The 21518-nt window shown below is 46.3% G+C and overlaps 1 protein-coding gene across 9 annotated transcripts in view; it reads left to right on the forward strand.

Annotated features, from left to right (window-relative positions):
* The window catches only part of LOC118502914, a 120674-nt gene that overhangs the window by 77370 nt on the left and 21786 nt on the right, over positions 1 to 21518 (forward strand). For all 9 annotated transcript variants that reach the window (XM_036035648.1, XM_036035639.1, XM_036035644.1 and 6 more), the window contains exons 3-6: positions 15017 to 15256; positions 16475 to 16695; positions 19881 to 19927; positions 20793 to 20914. In XM_036035648.1, the coding sequence (XP_035891541.1) occupies positions 15017 to 15256; positions 16475 to 16695; positions 19881 to 19927; positions 20793 to 20914 (630 nt within the window). The remainder of the gene's footprint in view (positions 1 to 15016; positions 15257 to 16474; positions 16696 to 19880; positions 19928 to 20792; positions 20915 to 21518) is intronic.

Genomic DNA, 21518 nt, shown 5'->3' on the forward strand with positions numbered 1-21518 from the left:
GCTTGGAAATAGAATGCAAATAGTGTTAGACTATCGGCCAGGTACCTCGGCTTTGGTTGGTTACGGTGGCCACAGGACTAAACAAACCGTTGGACCCTCCTCATGCCCGGATCAAACCTTACCGTACCGGGGGTTTTTTACCAACGTATCGATATGGGCGGAAATCTAGTGGTTTAAATGTCCACAAATCGTTTATCAAGCCGGGTGCTCTATCGGATATCTCCGCTTCGTGTCACCAACGATCTTAATGTGTGTGCTGCGTTGAAAAATATGGGCGTTTTGTTTGTCCAGTGCCAAGCGACTGGTGTGGGAGAGTCAATATTCAGAATCAAATCCCAAACTGCTTAAAATAAGTGAGAGATAGAGCTATCAAGAATCAAGTTATTGTACGAGGTTTAACAGAACTAGAGGAAATATACAGAAAGGTAAGTTTCTTGGAGGATTTGTAACGCATACCCTATACTTTGATAGGAGCGCTAATAGATACGCTCCGGTGGGCATGTCTCCGGTCGACACGCGCTCATTGGCACGTGGCACTACCAGTGCACACTTACAGTTGATCTTTCATTGGTCTCAGTCAATCGCATCCCCCCAATAGGTAATGCAATCCACCCGAAGCACCTGTCACAGTTGCGGATAAACCCCCCTAGGATCTCCACTTACCGCCATCTTGCTGTAATTTCATCCAAGTTGGGCGTGTGCGGAACCCCCCCTCGATCGGTTTTGTTTCAAAGCTCGCGTCAGCTTAACAATGTCTCGCTACATGCTAAACCACTGCTTCCGGACCGGGAGGCCCTGAAAGGAAACTTAAAACGTTTTGCACGCGCGACACACACCGATGGCTACGGTGCATCCTTTTCCCGTATGCAACCAATGGCAGTGGTTGTGGCATTACAAGCGATTTTTTGCCGCTGTTTCGTCGTGACACAATAAATGGATTCCTGTGCCATACGCACTCAACACATCGTTTGTGTGCCGTGTGTCAATCCGATTCGAGAGCTGAGCGATCTCCATGTCAACGTAAAACAGGTTAACGCAGGGCGTGGTTCATGATGGGCAGGGATGGGTTTGGCATGCCACCACCCTCAGCAGGTGGCGTACCCCGTACGGGATACGCATCGAAAGGTTTCATGTTCCGTGGGTGCACATCTGGTGACAGCTTCACTGTATGCAACCTGTCCCAACCCCATGAGTTGCTGACAGTAATTAAAAACAAATCAATTTCAACCAGAAACAACCGTCTGCGTCCTGCCTCGCCAGTTCTAGTTTCACACCACCATAAGGTACGGAGGTTCTCATTTCCTTCCCTGTTGACAGCAGGCCCCGAGACCTGACACGTCACGGCTGCTCGGATTTCCACCTTTCCCTAGCATGTCTGGCACGGGTCTGTGTCCGTGTGCGTACGGCTGTATATGGGTGTAGGATGTGCCTCTCTTCTGTTTTTTTTCGTTTCGTTTTCAATTTGATGTCGTTTGTTTTTCTTGTGTCAGTTGCTGTTTTTGCTGTGCAGGAACGAAAGTTATGGACACCATCGGGACAGCTCACTTGAGCCTTTTTGGGGCGGTCGCGTGCAGTATATTGCAATTGTGCCGACCAGGGAACGGCGATACCTTTGACGCAAGTCCTCGCGAAAGAGCGAGAAAGAGAGTGAGTGGCATGTATGTGTGTTTGTTTTCAATTAATTTTGCAGGAAATTTGTTTGAATTCCATGCGTGTGAAGACCGCGGTCTCGTTTCAAAGTTATCACAGCGGAATAGGACGCCGGCAGGCAGGTCGGCAGTTGTCGGTGGTCCCGGGATTGATCGCCGAACATAAATGTCAAATAGTGAAGCTAACGCAAATGGAGGTGTTGTTTATATTTTAATGAATTTCGAGCGCCTGAAGGATTTGACATTAAATAGGCTTACCATGCAGCCGGTTCGATTCGATCGAATGAAGACACAGACACGAATGGGTAGCGAAGCTCTATTTCAGTTGTTTGTTTTTCTACTTTCAGATTTTATATCGGAAAAAGTTGTATTTTTTGCTCCATCATTCGTCCAACAATTAAAGTCATCAATCAAATGTAAATTGAAAAACGAACCGCCTTAACCTCTGAAACCATCCTATCTTTTTCAGCAAACTATGAGTAAAGATTAAGCGTAGTTTGCGTTCATTTCATGCAAGAATTTCGCTCACCCCAGCTCACCATCTTCATTGTGAATTCACACACGAATTTCGAATGCATGATGAAGTTATAAAAGCATTTATATTATACCTGCTACAGGGCGCTTCACTCAACGACCGGGAGCGTCCTCGTCTTGGAGTTGTGGTGCGTCGCCTCGCGCTAACCTCTTAGCCGAGGGAAGCACGTAGGCCTTCAAGTTCATAAATCATACGATCAATTGAGAAATTTTCTGTTTCGTTTGTCCCCGGCACGACAATCTCGTCTAATCCCCGAGGGGAAAAAGAAAGTCTGCATGTACTACTGGGCTGGAATTAAGCGTTCGGAACTCACACACACACACACACACACTCTGTCCCGTGCCCGTGTCATTTGCTGGAAATGATGCTCCGTGCAGGAACGAAATCTAGGACTCGGTCGGTCGGACGACTCCTGCAACAGTATCTTGTATCCTGGCACACAAAGGAAATATAAAGAGTCCACACGCTCACGGAGTTTCGCTCCGCAAAAATTCCTTATTTTCTTATATATCCACCTCATGCCAGCACTGCCGAGCGCACGTGCCGTACACGTTATGAATATTGAATTTTTTCCTTCCCATTTGTTCGTTTGTTTAATAATTGTTTTCCACTGCTGCTGCTGCTGCCGGTTTGATGCAGTTTGGATGGCTCGGCAGCAAACTGCTGTTAAAATGCTGGCAACTGTCCTCGAACGCTTCCTCCTTAGGGCGACATTCTTCGGAGCAGTATTGTTCCTGGTGCTCGTTCTGTTGGGAGGTGGGTAGAAAGTCTAGAGGGAAAAACCGCAACGACCGAAGCACGAGTTTAAAGCCTTTCTTAGTTGCTTTTGTGAGTGGAAGTGCAATATAGCAAGATGCATATGCAACGGAAGATGAAGGTGATAATGATATTTCTCTGGTTTCGGTGTTCTAACGACGTTATTCCAGGTTGGCTGTTGGTGGGTTGGGGACACATGTTTTTGGCAAATAGTTTTCCGCCCGTCGGTTTCATGAGCCGACGCCGCCGTATAATATGTGTTTGCTCAAACTTTCTAACAGCTTCAACGGTGCAAGCAGATACGGTGCATGATAAACGGGAATTTATATCCAGGTCTGCGTGTTTAAGGTACCGCGGCATGGTTTCGAACATTGGATGTGATAAATGGATGCGGGAGAGTTTAAATCATCGTTGGCATTTATGCGACGGGGGTAATAGTTTGTGTCTGTTGAAAGGATAATAAATGTTTGTATGAGACAAATCAAACTAAAACGCTATAATTGAGGGTGCTATTATGTATGTTTTTAGAGCAGCAAATCAAGTTGAAGGTATCTCCACAATTACTATTTTTTTGTAGTTCGGAGATACGCGAATTCTACTCCATTACTCAAACACAATTTAGGCCTTCCACGCCTCCTGTGGCTGTGTGGACGGCCTAGAAGGATTTTACGCATTGGGTTGTTTCATTTCATTCCAATGACATGGTTAGAACTTTATGAGATGCTTTAGGATTGTCCGGTGTCATTCCCATGATATGGCCAGCCTACTGGAGATTGGCAAGTCTAACTCGCTGTATGATGGTGAGATCACCGTACAGCTCGTATAGCTTATCCTTCCACACAAACGTGGCCGAAGGTCCTTCTGAGCATCTGCCCTTTGGGTGCGGCTAACAGGGTTTTTCAGTTTTTTAGACAGAGTCCATGTCTCGGAGGCTTATGCGAATGCTAGGAATATAAATTTATGGGATAAATAGAGGTCCCAGTTTCGTCCAGCGTGACATGCATTATGGAAACTGATTAAAAGTAAGCAACCTTGCGCGTAACTCATATTAAATGTCCTCGGTGCTGACTTTTGACCATAGATAGGTGAAGTTTTGGACGATTTCAAAGGTGTGACCACCTGTACATCAGCCCTGTTTGCTACCATCAGTGTTCGCCAGTGTTTGCTACCATGGCCGCTGGTGGTGCCACCATCATTTTAGTTTTCGTCTCGTTAATCATCGGCCCGATGTTTGGTGCCGTTTGCTCGATCCGTTGGTACGCTTCTGCTACACAGGAGAACCTCAAACAAATAATGGCTATGCCATCGGCGTATGCCAGGATCTGGATTGGCTTAAAGAAGATGGTCTCCGTAGTTTCCACTTCCGAGCAACGTCATTAAACAATAATAGGAATTGTTTTTAAATTCTTGTTCTTCTCTGAGAGCTAATCCCACGGTACGACTAGGGAATTCAGCGTTCTGAGCCTGCTTAAGTTACTCTCCTGGCATGAGCATGCGTAGCATTGCTCAACTATCTCCTAAACTTATTTGAGGACCGGCAACTGATGGCCATATCTCCTGACATATTCAAATTATTGATTGTATTTTACAATGTTCACTGAAACATGTAAAATAGAATACGATTTCTTAATGCCTGGTATAATCAATGTGTCTATAAGGCTGCAAGGACTTCTCTGATCCCCATTATCCGCGTATTGCGGGACGTGACTGTATTCTGTATTGTCCCCTCTTCCCAGCTCAACCCTAGCGGTTTAACCTTTCAGCAATGTGACACTACCTTCACATAAATTGATAGAAAGATAGGACCAAAAAACGTATCACTTTGTCGTTTCCTGTATTTATGTAATGAATAATGAAATCAATTGCAATGTCTGCGTGTGTGTGTATGTAAAAGTGTAAAAGAAAGGAACTCCCCAACCCAACTACAAATGGTCAATGTCTGGTTGCGAGTATTCCATTTCCACCATGTAAATGTCACGATACCGTGACAAGCGTCCATAAATACATTCAAAACTAATTTAACACAATTTATGGAGCCTCTTCTAGTCGTTCCGAGGTTTGATGGGGGTGGCTCCGAGGTTCCGGTCGTTGACGGGGACAACTCCCATCCCCCCACTTAAGGAAAAGCGTGGAAAACGACAAGGAAAAACGAACTTACCATCATAAAAAGTGGATCGTAGCTTGCATGTCCCACCCAAGGGGTAAGGAAATTGAAAACGGAGCACTCTTCAAACCAGGTATCAATTACGTGGTTCCGGGGAGGATGAGCTTTCGGCGTGGATTTTTGCTCCTCAAATGCCACCGCTCCCATGTTTACCGTGGTGGAGTTGTATCGGCTAGGGAGTTGCTCCTTTCTATACCCCAAATACACCCAGCGAACCCCATCAATTAGACCATGAACAGTATGATTCTGCTACCTTCTCCTCGTGGCGATTTTTTTTTTTTTGCTCAACTTTCCTGAAGTAGATAAACCACGGTGTGTCGTGTGAAGGATCCATTTTGTAACCCATTTCCCTTTTTTGTAGAAGTTGGCTAGTCGTTGTTGGATTTATGATTTTTACGGGTTAAAGACGCCCGTTGAAAGGTACACACACAGTCGAGGGATTAGTTTCTTTTGACTCATACGAACATAAATTAGGGCAGGTATGCAGGAGTGCAATCAACGATTTCTAAGTGGTCGTTAAAACGGGACGGTCTACCATAGAGATAAGCGTTAAGGACCCCCGGCCCGATGATGTTTGTTTTCGTAGTAATATCGCATGGAACTTCTTAAAGTAAGTGAAGGTGAATTGGATGACTATATTCGTAAGTAGCTACTTTGAAGAGACATACAGTAGCAATGCTAACGAGATTTGTTTTTAACATGTTCATCCTGAATGTTTAAAAGTTAATCTATAATTATGATAAGGGGTCAAGGAATTTGGGGATAGCCAAGTCGAGATCACATTTAGTAAAACTAAAGCTGATTGCGGCACATTAAAAACGCATATACAGACAACATACGCCAGTGTAAAGTGACGTTAATATACTCTCGCTTTGGGTTTGTTGGTGTCTATCCTTTCCAGGGAAAAGTTTCCGGGGACTAACTCATAAAGCAAAATGCTGTAATTGGTGCAACACACAACAAGAATACAGCGCCTCATTCTGCAGATAGCGGGATTAAAAAAAGAAAGGATAACCGCCAGGACCCCTCAACCCAGGGAGGTTTCGCAAAAGCCGGAAAACAAGTTGGACATTTTCCGGAAATCCGTACTCACTATAAAACCCCCCCATCCGAAACGGTGGCACCAGCTCATAAAGGGAATGCAGAGGGCTTTTAATTTTCCAGCAACAATCTGCTTCCCGCTGGCAGTTTCCTCACTGTACATTTTTGGAGCGTTATGACTTTGGACACACACACACACCCTCCGTAGTCTAGTGGCCCGTTGTTCCCTTCCCAGCTGCTGCCTCAGGACAGTTCGCTCTGTGGTGTGGTTTTGTGCATCCGTGCGTGTGATAACGTATCCCTTTGGCCACAATCGCAACAGGAGGTCGCAGTGCAGCAGTAGCGAAACTTTCTCATCGGTGTGTTTTACTTCTTTTTGTTGCTCCCAATTCCAAACGGCTATGAGAAAATTAGTGTATGAAGAGGTCCGGGAAAAACTTCACTCAGTACAGTGAAGGAAGTATACGCGTGCGCGCGCGTTCAAGCTCGCCTGAGTTCTCGGTCGTAAGAGAGCAAAGGTTCCACATGGATACGAATTAAAAGCACATAAAAATTAGGCACTGCAAAATAACTTTCCTCAGGATTGGATGGTGGGGGGGGGGGGGGGGGGGTAAAGGGGGAAACCTGGGAAACTACAACTACTACAAAGCGTAATACTAGCCATAAAGTGGCAAAGAAAGGTGGTGGTTCGGTTGCGGGAGCAGCAACACAAAACCCTTTCGCATTGCCTAATGACCGAATGCCCCAGCGGATCGAAGGATGGTATTGCGTGGGAAATGTGGGAAATAAAACAATTTTATTTACATAACAAAACCATAATTTGAATAAATTTATCCATTTCGTGTCCGCCTGCCAACGGTCGAGAGTGAAATGGCACTGCTGCGAGCTAGGTCTGTCTGGGCCCGACCGTGGCGTAGATGAGAAGTTCCTATCGGCGACTGGCGATGGCCGTGTCCGTACTCCACGAAAGTTAGGCAACATGTTTGACAGGGGGCCCGGTAGCTATCGTGCTGTGCCTGGGGGGGGGCGAAAACAATTCATCCCGTTCGGTTCCGTTGGTGAATGTGACAGCTGTTTGCTGAGCACGCTGCCAGCGTCGGGCGGCTCGATGTCAGCTTTGATTTTTCATTGTGACATTCGATGTGGGCCGCTCTGTGGAGGGCTCGTGAACAGGTGAACGCGAAGGTATAATTAACCCATCCACCGGTACGAAGCAGCGACGGAAAATTGTTGGTGTGGAAAACTGGTTTCAGTAGGGAAAAAAATGTGTTTCTGTTTTTTTTTATTCACAACAATTCCTTGTGCGATAAAGGTTAAGTTGGGGCCCCAGTTTTTTGCCTGGTCCTCGAATAGCTATTCTGAACCCGAAGGAAGCAAGAATCGAACACCCGCCTAAGCCACCGGTAATCCAACGGATCGACTCTAAAGCTCTTCGATGGCACACTTGAACTGTGACCAGATACGAAGGCCACGCCACACCAATAAGGCCATCTGGGGAGCCAATAGCTGGAAAAGGGAGGCCAGAATCAATAGGGCAATTCAGTTGGAGCTCACATACGGATTCTGCAGAAAGCAGAGTTGGGAGTTGGTTGTAAAATTTATTGAAATAGAATTAGCCGGATTACCCTGAACCGGGCGCAGAAGCGATCAATGGATCGTTCCGTTCCTTTCGTGTGAATTGTTCCAGTGAATTGTTGTAAAAATAGTATCAAGAGAAGGGTTCACGGGACCTCAGTTCCAAAGTCTTACAGCGGTGTAAGAGAAATTGAATTTATTTCTATCGTTGGCCACGTTTCTGTCCCCCAGTTGCATAGGATCCCTAAAGAAGCCCAGATTAAGGTGTACGTGTGCCTGTGGACCGTGGATGGATTCTGAGGGAGTCGCGGACATTCGTGAGGCTCGGAACGGTAAACATACGCTCCGCTTTTGCGGTGCGAATTAAGCTGAAGCTGCCGGTTCCGAATTGGCGTGTTTCGCCGGCTACATTTATCATTTCGTCGGTAAATTAATTATTCAATCAGCTCCCTCAGACGGCTCGGCTCGGCTCGGCAATGTTAATATAGCGGCTGTGGCCCCGAGAACACAAATAAGGGCGTCGACCAAGCGTAACTGCCTGCCTTTCCCGCTGGTGGTTCCCAACGTTCCTTCCAGGCACCACCGGCACAACCCCGTTGGCTTCGGTTATGATTCATTTGCCGAAACCGACCCACCTTTCGCAATGGCCTTGCATCCCGTGCTTGAATTATTTGTCGGCCGTTGCTGCAATGTCCTTCCCGGAGGTTTTCGGCGGATGAAATTATTTCACACCGATTCGCATCGAGTGCTGCGGGTAGCTACAGCGGGCGGGGCGAAAGTTTGATGTACGCACGGATGGTACGGGTGTTGCGTTACGCACCGTGGCACACTGGTTACGGTTGTTGCTCCGGTGGACAGAGCTCCGGAACCCGGATATGCCCGAGTTTCGGTGAAACTGTAAACTCCGGGGCAAAATCAAAGCTCATCATCAATTCATGAGTGCGCCTCGGTGTGTGTGTGTGTGTGTGTGTGTGTGTGTGTGTGTTTGAGTTTTACCTCATCGTCCTTCAGTACCTCGTTTGTATCTCGGAAAATTGGGACGCCCAGGACGACGAAGAGTGTTGAAAAAATCATGTAAAAATCATACTCAACGCCGGTTGTAGCGGAAAATGAACCATTCGTTCACGATGGTGCCAACGTAAGGATTCCCGAAACCACCATGTACCGGACACCGCCCGGGATCGACGGAACGCTCCGGTGAAACAATCTGTACCACGAGCGCCACGTTATGCATAATAAATTGAGAGGAAATGGATGTGCGACTGGGCGTGCACAGCCAGGCCGGCTGGACAGCCAGGAGTCCGGAATTTCGACCCCGGTTCGGTTTTGATCGCCACCCTTACTCAGAGCATCATACAGAGAGACTTCTGGGGATGCTTTGCCAAATAAGAACCTCCCTGTTTGAAGAAGAGACAGCTAACAGTGCGGTAGGCATCGCTCGGTGCCGATGGATGTACAGCGAACGGATGCGGATAACGGTTGCGGTTCGGTGACACGATGACTGCGTTCGTCTGCCGACGGATGGCTTTTTGATTCGTTTAATATTCCTTCGCTGATGATTTGCCAACATGTACGGGCATGGTCGGGATTACCACTTCGGTGCGCTCGTTACTCGGTCGAAAGGCAATGGCAGGGTACAGTGTCGTGTCAGGTTCAATCTACATCATCTCGATCTCGTCGGTTACAAACGGATTATGGCGGGCCCCCGAAACCGTCTCGCCGGTCGTACGGGTAGTTTTTGGTGAATGGAGCCATTTTGTGCTGCGTGTGTGTGTGTGTTCCATCTACCGAATGTGTAACGTCAGAAATGGAAACCATGTTTGGGCTGTGGTAACATGGTACCGGCGTAGAATCTATTAAAGAACTGTCTGTAGGTACGGTACTGATCATCTTTGGTAATTAAGCTCCGGTACAGTCGTCGCTCAATTTTTACCGGTGACTTGTAGATCTGTGTCTGTGTCTGATCTTCCCGTATGCGGTTTGTGAATACCAGGTCCCAAAATGAACGACCCTTTGGTAGAAAAAAAAGGTTCCAAAAAGCTTGTCATTGGTTCGGAATCGTACTTGTAAGCGATTAGTTAGACTCAAATGAAGTACAGAGTTGGGGATGTAGTTATACCGCTTTTTTTGTGACGACTAAAACAGACACTAATTCATCTCGGCTTGATAAGAAGTAACTATAGATAGCATTCTTTTTTAAAGTCAAAATCTTATTTTTTAGGAAAATTGACGTAACGCAACTTTAAATTCGATTTTCGTGAAAAGTAAACTATTCGTAACTTCGTTTAAGGCAATGAACAAGGATTCCTCGAATATCTTGTTTTAAGTTCTTCAAAAGGGTTGATCTGCAAAGTCACGAAATGACTAATGGAAACATCCCAACGCAAAAAAACCTCCCAAAGCAACAAACCAAAACAAAGTAATGCGAACGAAAATCGAACCATCCTTTCATCTGATAGGTTTGGCTTAAAAATTTTCTTCAACCAAACTGTACGGACGACGACCGACGTGCTTTCTACGTTCGTTGCCGCTCGCGCCACCCAGTGCTAGCCCGGCGTTTGAGGAAATTGAAATCCGTACCGTATGCAAATTAGTGTGACACTCTCACGCGCCCCTCCAATTTGCGCCCCAGCAAATTCGATGCTGCTCCGGCAACGTCTCGGCCTAAAGCAATATCGCTCAATTTTCCTGGGCCTCCCGCTCCTAGCGTCCTAGCCAGTCGAGACGGTGCGCATTTGCCGGCGCTCAAAACCACGAAATGCCGGGCACGTTTTTCGATTTGACATTTCCCGCGCAAAGGGTCCCCGCGTTCGCCGAAAACTAAGCCGAAAAGCAACCTTTTGCCAGTCTGGGTGGAGGGCTTTTTTTTCTCTCTCTCTCTCGCTCTGCTTCTTTAAAGTGAATCAAAATGAAAATGAAGCCGACAAGCAAAAATAAAATGGCAAACCGAGCGACTAGAGCGACAGCTTTCGTCCTACCTTGGTGCACGTGGGCTAGCCTAGGCCGTATTGCTTTCGACAGTTTGGGCAGCTGAATTATTCAAACCGACGGGCAGCACCAGAAAGGCGGATGGTCCAATCGTTTCCTTGCGACGGTGTGACTGTTAGTGTGTGTGTGTGTGTGGATCGTAGTAGGCTCACGGAACACGGATGTACCTCGGAACGCCTCGGTAGCCCCGTTCTTTGAACAGCCGACTTTGAGTTAATAAAAGCTCTTCAATTGGGTGCCGGGGAAGGGGCTGGGCTATCGCTTAGAAAACTTGCCTTAGAAATGGTGGAAACTTTTTCCGCCGGGTGCTAATGGTACACAGGAAAAAGCGTCGGTTTTGGTCGGGGAGCCAACGAAACAAAAAGGAATGTGTGCAAACAACAAACCGTCGTTCGTAGGTGGCAAACGCACCATTTGTGGTTGTGATATTGATTTTACTTACCGATTTGGAGTGTATGCGGGCGTGTGGGCTTTTTCGTTTACACTTCAATTTACGTTTGGTTTTTGGCTGAGTTTGTTGCCAGGGGTGCTACGCGGCTGCTGTCTAGGTTGGATGTGATAGTCAAGAAGAGCTTGAAGTGTGGTGTTTTTTGTCTTTCGATAGCAAAATTAGTTTAGCTAAACATTTTGAATTTGTCGCAAGTGTTTTTTGCTGTACACTGAGTTGGAGAGGTAATAGATAATGTATTCGGGTCTCTTGGGAGCTCACAAGTAGAAGTTTTTTTTTAATTAGACATTGAGGTCAATGATCACTTGAACTTTGAAAACTGATATTTCCGACCGATCAGAAGTCAAACAATGTCCTGAATATTATTACAAAATTTTGAAAAAAAAAAAACTCACTCATTACTCATATTCGTTTTTCCTGGCCTTCCTCTGATTCGACTCATTACGATTAAGATTTTGTGGAGAAGTTCAGTTCAGGTGAGAGTTAGCAACTAGGAAGAGTACTCATTTTAGTCACGTACGCCTCTGAGACGTGACTGAGATCTGCCCAAATTATAATGAAAGCTTCTCAGCTGTGTTCGAGGTGAAGATGTTCAGGAGGATTTTTTGACTTTAAGTTTGAAAGGATCACGAGGACACGCTCCGATCACTGATGGGATTAGGAGTCTTGGTATGCTCAAATTAGGACAGCCTGGGAGAAAGGCCAACAGTTTCGAGGATTCCTCCAACAAGTGAAGAGCGCGAAGCAAGTGTCAAGAGTATGAAAAAGGTCATCGTTACCTCGCTATGTCTCCTATAAAGTGATGAGAACTATAATATGCTCCTATTATTTATACGGAAGCATCGCGCAATATTATGGTCTAGTGAAGAGTGCTTGAACATGCTCCATTACGATCAAAAGTAGCTCCATTACCAACGGTGGCAATCGAATTAATTAACCCTGCGTTACCGAATTCGTGTGCCGTTCACGCATTATCCTTATCACAACTAGTTTCACATGCAGTTGCCAGTTAATAAAATGAATTGAATATAAAAGCCAAGACTGTGTACATTAGCGTGTCCATAAGGACCCTTGAAAAAACCAACCTCACTCCAAACGGTGGAGTTTGTTGCGTCCATAAACCATTTTATTACGCCTAAAGCGTTTCAATCGCATTGCGTGAAAATGAGTGTGAAACGTCTGTGTGTGTGTGTGAGGTCATGTAGTTGGAATGCCACGTTTTATTGTACCATTTTTTTATTCCTCCCACCCCTAATGATATTACACCTGCAAAGCAAAACAACAATAACAATAATACACCATTACGGTATGGGCGCTCCACTCTATACCAAGTCCCAACGTGGCACAAAAAAGCTTCCCATCCAGCCTATTCGCAAAACTCCGGCAGGCTCATGTGGTAGGAGCCGTGCGTGTGTGTGTGTGTGTGTTTTTCTGCCCGTTTTGCTATTTTATATCCGCACCGACGCCACTCCTTTGCCAGAGGGAGATTAAGCCTTGGCACAAAAATAAAACACCATTTTGTTTGGTGAAAAGGCGTGTGGAAGCACGTGGCGTGCCGTTGCCGTAGACATCTTCAATAGCGCTGGAGTTGCCTGCTCGCGGTGTGTGTGCACAGTTCGCATGAGCCGGAAGACAGTCGCGTGTTGTACGGGGCGCGTGTGTTGACGCTACCGTAGGCTCAACCTGTTCTGCTTCACAGGAAACGAAAGCAACACCACCCGGCAAGGCGCGCGCCGCACAAAGCAAAGCTGGCTGAAGTGCAGTGAAGCTGCTGGAGCCGCGCGAGATAATAGCAAACGTACGAGATTGTGCCAGAACGCTTGTGGGATGTTATCACTTTAATTGTGTCGTACAATAAGACCTTGTGTCGACGTTTTTTTTTATCTCCCGACTTGCTTTGGCTGTGTCTGATGAGTATGGATCGATTATTTTAAAGCTCCGGAAGACTGGACGCTAAAGCCGGCCGCGTGATATAATATTTCAAAGTTTGTCCTCCTTCGTAGTTGAGCTTGCCGTGTTTGTGTTCCAAACACATGCAATCAATTTAACAAATGACGCAACCAACGTTTAGCCCTAGCAGCAAAAGGAAATTCTAATTGAAACATTAGTCGCGTGCTTAGCCCATTGTCGAAGGTTCTGTAGAGCTCACCGTTCCAGAACCCGGGACGACGTCCCCATTTGAGGTTCCTGTTTACATTGAGACGTTAACGACCGTCGTTGTACCTTGGAACTATTTTTCACCTTACCGACACGCAAAAACTACCGAAGGAACGTCAACGAACCTGCACTACCCTGACGACTCGACCGATGCAAACAGAGGAGTGTGCGTGTGTGTGTGTCTTGTAAAGGATTGGATGGATTTAATACGCTTTTTTGGCAAGGGGTTCACTGTTTACCATGGTTTACCTTCCTCTCGCCGTAAAACCCCGGGTGTCGAATTTCAAGCTCTTCAAAAAATTAGTTTGGAAGAGCAAATATTGTTTGCCACATCGCCGGTGTGCTCCGCTCGAAGCTGTCGTGCACTGATGGGGTTCAGAATTTTTGGTTCCGGTTCGTTACACTTCATTAGATGGCCCTTGTACCCCTTTGCTTTCTGGGTGATCCTTGCCGAGCAGTGTGTGTGTGTGTGTTGTGCCGAAACCTGCACTTCAGGCAGCTGTTCTTAACTCCTCTGGCACTGGGTTTTTGCTGTGCAATGTTCCTACCATTGACCTAGACCCTCTTTTTACCTCTGATCCTTTGCACTCTGAGCTCAGCTCCAGAATTGCAAAATCGTCACCCGAGACGTTCCTGAGCACGTAAGCAGACTGTATATGTGTGTGTGTGTGCTGCCGTCTAAAGAAACGGACGAGAACTTCACAATCCTTTCACTTTCTGGGTTTCGGCAGGTCTCGCCGTGTAGCTTATCGGAGTGCTGAGCACACATCACACCGGGAGAAACCGGTACGAGGACCGGTAGGTAGCCAAGCGGCAGTGCGGTCTTAATTGGGTACTTAATTAATGATGTCGCTTTGTTGGTCTACATCCTACGACGGCTTTCAAGTACCATTCACAAACGCATCAAAGGTAGTCCTCCTTCGATGAGGTCCGTGTAGTTTGCCGAAAACGCTCGAGATATGGCGCTCGCACTGGGGCTGGGAGAGCGAAACAACAGAGCGGGCGCAGAGAAGCGCTTCCGCACGATCGGTTCTGCCAGGCACTGATTGCATTCAGCTGTCAACCGGGGCGGTACACACGCGTCGTACAAAGGAAGCAGTCTCTTGCACACTGATTGGCCAGACCCCAGAAGGGGGAAACAAAACCGGGGGCAGGCCGGAGCGTTTGTGGAGGTTTTGTGTGCGAAAATTCTACCACGAAACGCAGCAGCAAATTGAATCTCAGTCCTCAACGAGGATGTTGATGAATCTGGTAGTTTAGCAGCAGCAGCAGCAACGAAAAAAAGGCAGCCAAACTCATTTGCAAGCACCAACAAAAAAAGAAAGGCCGATCCCGATTGTATGAAGCTCAAATTTCATGATGCATTATATTTTGCAATCTGCATCATCATCATCAGCATCATTATTGCCTCATACTGCACCACAGGGAACGATAGGGAGAAAGGGGAAGCGAATGTAAGAGAAGAACCAGTAAGACAATAGATGCATTTGAGTGGCGTTTGCTGCAATGTGTTTTCGGTCCTGGTTTTATAGGGCAGTCGAAAAAAAAGGAACCGTCTTCCCGGCCTCCCTCGTTGCACTGTTTATTAATTATTTCATCAACTCTGATATGGAGTTTTCCTTTGCCTTCTCTGATTGTATTTGTGTTGTAATTCGTACTACATTGTGTTCTTCTCGTTCGGGGGGGTTTCCTTTTGCTTGCAGGACGGTGCACGAGGCCACCTGGAAGGGCTCGCATCGGTGTACTGTGAAATGTTGCTCGCCCCGTTCGGTGAGGTCCTTTCGGCGCTGGAGGAAGCACGACAGCGGGCCTGGTCGGAACGGAGTCCCCACAGTTCGTCCGGTGGCGGTGGCGGACTGATACGGGGCCATCGAGGCAATTCGTGCCACGGCGGTTTGCCCAACAGCCACAGCCAGCCCATCTACGTGCCCGGCAAATATTCGGTAAGTAATTGCATCAAACAATTCTCGGTATGTCTGGGAGCGTATCCGGAGAAATTGGCACTTAATAGGATTAATGTACATAGTTACAATAATTAAGCGAAACAATGCTTCCAAGAATGGCTGATTAAAACATTCTGCCCAGCAATAGTTCGGCCGGTCACAAGACATCACTGCAGCTGAGCTTTGATACTCCTGATTCACCCGTTTTCTTAGGGCGATCAGTTAATTGACCGCTTAGCGTTTGCTTAGGTGTGGCCTTCCCGTGTAACTGTCACTGGCCTCCGTGGTCGACGTGAAAATGTGCAACCTGTCGTAAATTGCACTCTAATTGCCGTGTTTGCCACCCAAATCGAATCCACCTGATGAGATGTGTTGGTTTTTCATGGGCCCCGCGCTTCCTTCCGCCTTAATTTCATCGTTTGGCAACCGATTTGGGGGTAAAATTCGCGCATCAAAATGTTTTCTCAAGTGGTTGTAAGTGGTGTGTGGCTTGATTAACTCGGTAACTGTGTGAGGTCTTCGGACATCTTCCCTTTTGGGGACTGCCCGAAGATGGCCCAAAAGGTTGAGTGTAAACGAATCCTCATTGAGATAGCCAGTTGGCCGGATCGGTCGCCAACTGTGCGTTGGTATGTTTCAGAGCTTTTGCCGAACATAATAATAGGCCCAATCGCTCCGCAATCCAAAATGTCTCCCAGCAAAGCAAATAGCACACCTCATTTAAGGTTGCCCAAAAAACCTACAGACAAAAGGAAGATGTTCTTCTTGCTAAAAAGATTGCCTTGCTGTCCTGTGGGAAGGCAGGACCCGGCCAGTGACACACTCGGCTCTTCTTGCGTTCCGTTTTTCTGTTGTTTCGGTGTGTTTCTGTACTTGCTTGAGGTCAGAACGCGGCAGAGCAAATCGAGAAGAAAAAAAAAAACAATCAAAAGCGACAGCTTTAATTGTTATAATTAAATTGCAAACTCTCTTCGCCCCACCTGCACCGCCAATCGGACGTGCCCCGTGCTGGATTATCCTGTCGGAGAAGGGAGGGCTTTGCTTTGTGCCTTCGGGGCTCGAAATTGCTCGACCACCGTTGTTGGCTGTACAAATGGATGTTTATATCTGCATCGCTTACCTTACTCCGTCCGGAATCGTTTCTTATTTCAGCGGCAGTGTCTCAAGGGCTACGATTCATTTGTTTTTGTTTTTTGCTGTTTCCGTCCACCATTTTAGCCCTCCAGCTGCCTGTCCGATAAGGAGGAGGACGAAATTTATGGATTCGGGTACGGCGTGTTCGCTCCAAGGGTGGCCAGAACGACCCTACAGTCACAGCAAGGGCAACAGCAGCAACAGCAGCAGCAACAGCAACAGCAGCAACAACAGCAACAACCCCAGCCACAACAATCACAAACCTCCGCCAATGTACCTGCCAACAGTGCTGCTGTTCAGCAAAGGTAAGTCCGATGGTGAACAGAATTATGGGATTAGGGCAGCTAGCTAGCGGTTTTTTGTTATTGAAGTAGTGAAGTTTCTATGTTAAGTTATTATATCAGAACGGGGTTTGTTTGTTTGTCATGATGCGATACATTCATGTATTCTTGTATTATCGCAGAGGCTTCATCCATATTATGGAACTGTTGAATCAATTAGGAGAATGTTTTAAATTGATAGTGAAATATTTAGGGTAGTAATATTTGAGGCTTTCCATTCATAAAATGGAACAGTTGAATCGTTAAGTGGAATTATTTAAATCGATAGTAGAATATTTCTATAGTAGAATGCTCTCGGTGGAAATTTGCATTTGGATGTCATGTCGAATTAGACTAAACAGTCTGAATGAAATCCAAAACAGATTGCCAAGATACTGTTCTGCAAAATAAACAACTGTACCTTGTTTAATTCTAATCGTTTTCCAATGGAATACCAATTGAATCCCAATTGAATCTCAATCCAATCTCAATCGAATCCCAATTGAATCCCAAATCGAATCCCAATTGAATCCCAATGGAATCCTAAAAAAATTCTAGTCAGATCCTAGTCGGATTAGGATAAGATCGGATTCGGATCAAATAAAGATCGGATTCGAAACGGATTCGAATAGTATTTGGGTAGGATTCACTTCCTTATTGAATTCCAATCGGATTTCGATCCGTATCGAATCCGAAGCGGATTGGAATACGTCATTCAGGATTCAGTCCACTACGAATCTTTCTAGGGATTGGATCTTCGAAGCTCCCGTAAACCGAATCTTCCAATACTACTGTAGGCCATGTCTTTTAGACGTGCACCATAGGAGGCGGGCCAAGAAAGAAGAAGAAGATGATTGCAAAGTTCATCAATAGGCACTCTTCTGAGTGATTCAAGGATTCAATTATATGGATCGTGACCCTGTTACATGAATTTTGATGTTTTATTGTTCTCTCGTCCACTCTACTAGTCTTTGGTGGATAAATTTAACCTCCAATACTTGTATTTTCTCCAGGCTATAATTGTATGCTTTACGTACCCAGAAAATGAAACGGCCCGAGAAATCGATTAAAAGATCACTCGGCTCGATAATTGCCGGCGTATTGATTTAAACAGGCATCGTTCACGCCTGACAAGTTTTCAATCAATTGACTCCTAAGTGGCAACAGTTTGATCCACCGGCCGCTGATTGTTCGCTTGCCAAACGGGTGCCCCAGCGCTACCGGCGCTCATTTATGCATCTCTTGCCCGTTTCGATTTTACCGGTTGCCGGCCAGGCTTACAGTGGGATGATGAAAAGAGCAAAAAAGGCGACATAAAACCTCAACAACAAAAGGCCAAATAGTGCGGAGAATCACACTCTTGGTGCGCTGTCATCAAACGGGCAAAAACAGAAGACCTCAACCGAACGCAGGGCAAGCGTATCGATTATATTGTAATAAATTATTCATATTTCGTATTATTATAGATGCATGTTTTATCGCAAATGCTATGATTGTTTATTGCGTCCTACAGGGTCGGTTCGAGGTGGGTTGGCCGTTTGGCGTCGGGGTTTGGGAATGCCAAATGGAATGGTGCACGTAATGGTTGCTCACGGGACGCGTTTCCTGTGTTTCGTTCCCTATCCGGGAGCGCTTATTTTATTTCCGTTCCATATTCAATAGTCAGACAACGCGCCGGCAAACTGGCTGCGTATTAATGCTGTGCGAGCAGCGATAAAACAACGGATCGAAACGTGCGAACCTGTGCCCCGTTTGGTACGTAGGCCAGGTGCTTTTCGTGGTTTTCCCGCGGTGCGTTTTGTTGCCGGGTGCTACTGTTTCGCCCGTATTCGTCCGTTTGCAATCAATTGCATTTTCATGGCTTTTCCAATCGGCATCGGCTGAATGGGCTTTAGCTTTTGCCGTGGGTCGATAGAGAGTGGAGTGGAGGGAGGGAATGAGGAGAACAGGTTCGGGAATGGAAGAAATGCTGAAATGGAAATTCGAAGCCATCTTTTCATTAGCAAATGGCGGAAAACAGAATGCCCGAATGAGTCGTGATCGTTTATTTAAGGTGTCACCATTGGTTTGCTCGCATACAGACATTTTTCGTGGACCCATTTTTGGGAAGGGCGCTGGAAGCAAGAGATGGGAAATGGAGGAATGCGTTTCCCCATCCCTTCTCCAGGAGCACCCTCAAGCCCATCGCCAAACGAACGTTTTTGAGGTGTATTGTGAGTGGGGTTCTTTTTGTGCAGTTCAATTATGCATCCACCGGCAGAAAGGATATTGAATGTACCGAACGGTTTGGCCGTAGCCGTGCGTTGCAGGTGTCGACAGTTCTAATCGGAAAGTTTTGCTGGAAATGGGGACGTTGGGAATCGGGGAATTTGGTGAATTATGGTTCGATTTGGTGTTCCCAGGTATGATATTTCATATGTTTTATCATACATAATGGAGCTCTGTGGCTAGTGCTCATCGGGTTGAAAGTTTTCTGTTTTATTCAAAGTTGACGACAGTGCCATTATTGGTAGTTAGTGCATCTAAAGGTAAACTATTTATTATTTGGCATAGAGGTGAATGAAACGAAAATTTAAAATATATTTTTCACTTTACTTTGTTAGATTCCGGAGTTAGTAATAAATTCAATGAATTTTCGTTCAAGTTGTTGGAAACTTTTTTAAATTTCTTAAATTTATTTTTAGTTTTTATGTTAGCCTGCAATCAGTAGCACTTAGTAATGTGCAAACTGAGTTAGAATAAGCGAATGAGTTAAATGCCCGCAATGAATGAGATGATTTAAATCACTAATGATTTATTTAACTCATGAGTGAGTTAAAATGCAATGATAAATCATTCAGCTCTTGAAGAGTGAGCAAAAGATTCAACTCATTATTCTACCTGTTTCAGTCTGATTTAAATCACGTTACTGAGTGGCTGTTCCCATCACTACCAGCATTCACGTAAACTACCTCCCTCTCAACCTTTATCCCTGTCACACATGACATAAAGTAGCATCCACTTATGAAGCTTCGTATAATTGCTTTCCCTCTCATCACTTAAAGAATCAAACATGCATCGTCACCACTATTTACTCATACCGATTGCGATTTCAGCGCGTGATCGTACATGCGAATATCGATCGTGGCCATTCCATTCCAACCTCCTCTCTTTTTTTATTTTACTTTCAGCTGCCTCAGCCCACGCTCAGCGTACTTCTACGAATTTCCACCAACGGGTAAGTGTCGATATGCTTCACCAACATAAGGTAGCCTTTCCGTCAATCAACCAACCTGCCAGCACTTCAGGCCGCCCGTTCCAAGCTCGTTTCAATATGCCCATCCAAGTGGGCCGAAAATTTGTCTCGAGCACCTGCACCACCGTTGTCCACCTCACGAATTCGCTCTCTCTCTCGGGGACGGCATTCACTTGAGCCACTTTATTCCCCATTACGAAGCGTGTGCGCTCGCGCCCTCGGAGCGGGGAGAAGCGTTTTTGGTGGCTGTCTAATTTAACGCCAAATAAATCATCGCTTCCGCGGCACACAACAAAACGCCATTATAATTGAGATAAATTATCCAACAAAGGCGTCGTCCGTTGTCAATTCCCCCTTTCGTCCGACGGGATTGTACTTTCTCTTTCGCTCCATTCCATCCCGTTCGCTGGTAGATTATTTTACGCGACTGTGAGACCCCGGCACCGACGGAACGGTCGGTTGGATGGAGTCTGGATCGCGCGACCGGCAAAATATTCGCGATATCCGAGGGAACGAATGGACGAGGAATGTGTGGAGTTCTGCCATTCGTTGTGTGACTGTTTATTGGATGGCCCGGCAATGGCAAGTGGCTCGCAGTCATCGGATTATGACCTCTCGTGCCTCGTCGGAAGCGTGCTAGACTGTTACGAAAATGGTTGGATCTGCGTTGGAAATGTTTATCGGTTGGAATAATGTTTCCATTTGCTACATTCATTAAAAACAGATGGAAAATTCGATTTGAAAAAAGGCCTCCTTCTAGGTTTTTTTTTGTGCAGCGAAATAAGTCATTTTTTCTGTATTAATACTTGTTTGCCTTTCTTTTCAAAAACACACACTCACATTCCAGACGGCCGTGAGACCAGCAAAAAGCGTACCACCCTGGCGAGGCTCTTGAGAGGACTAAAGACTGTAAATAGGCGTGATAGATCGAATCAAAACACCACCGGCGGCACTGCAACGCAGTCAAGGGTAAGTCATTTCTGCCGTGCCACCGACAAAATGAACAGAATCACCATTTGCCAACACTGCAAACAGTAGAAAGAGACTACCGAGATCTCGGCTGATGCTATCGATTTTTATTTGTCTTACTCATCAACCCCGGCAAGGTTACTTATCAGCATCTCGCCCCTACGCGAAAGGTTGAAGGTTAGCCGTGGCGGATGTCAAGATTGCGCTGCGTACACGCACCACGTACTTACAGCAACAACAACTCAGAAAAAAAGACACTCACGCACACGACGGAGTAAACAGGACGCAACTACATCTGTATGGAACGGGGGCGGCACTGCACACCACATGCATTAGTAATAATTGCTATCTATTCATCTTCGAAGCTGGGGCACCATCCTTGAAGGATGCGAAAGAAATGCTCGCCGCCACGAGGCTGGGCAGGAAAATGACTGAATGACTCTGTCAATGATATCCTTGAGACCGGACGGAATCGTTTCCGGGCGTGAGGTTCGTGAGGTGTGGGGCGTGCAGAATGCACCGAACCGTGCATGAGTGCATGGGCGCCTACCTGAAGTCTGTGTCGAAGGAAACGGCGCGTATGGGCTCGGGTGGTGCCCAACCT

This window comes from Anopheles stephensi, chromosome 2, assembly GCF_013141755.1.
Source record: "Anopheles stephensi strain Indian chromosome 2, UCI_ANSTEP_V1.0, whole genome shotgun sequence".
NCBI lineage: Eukaryota > Metazoa > Arthropoda > Insecta > Diptera > Culicidae > Anopheles > Anopheles stephensi.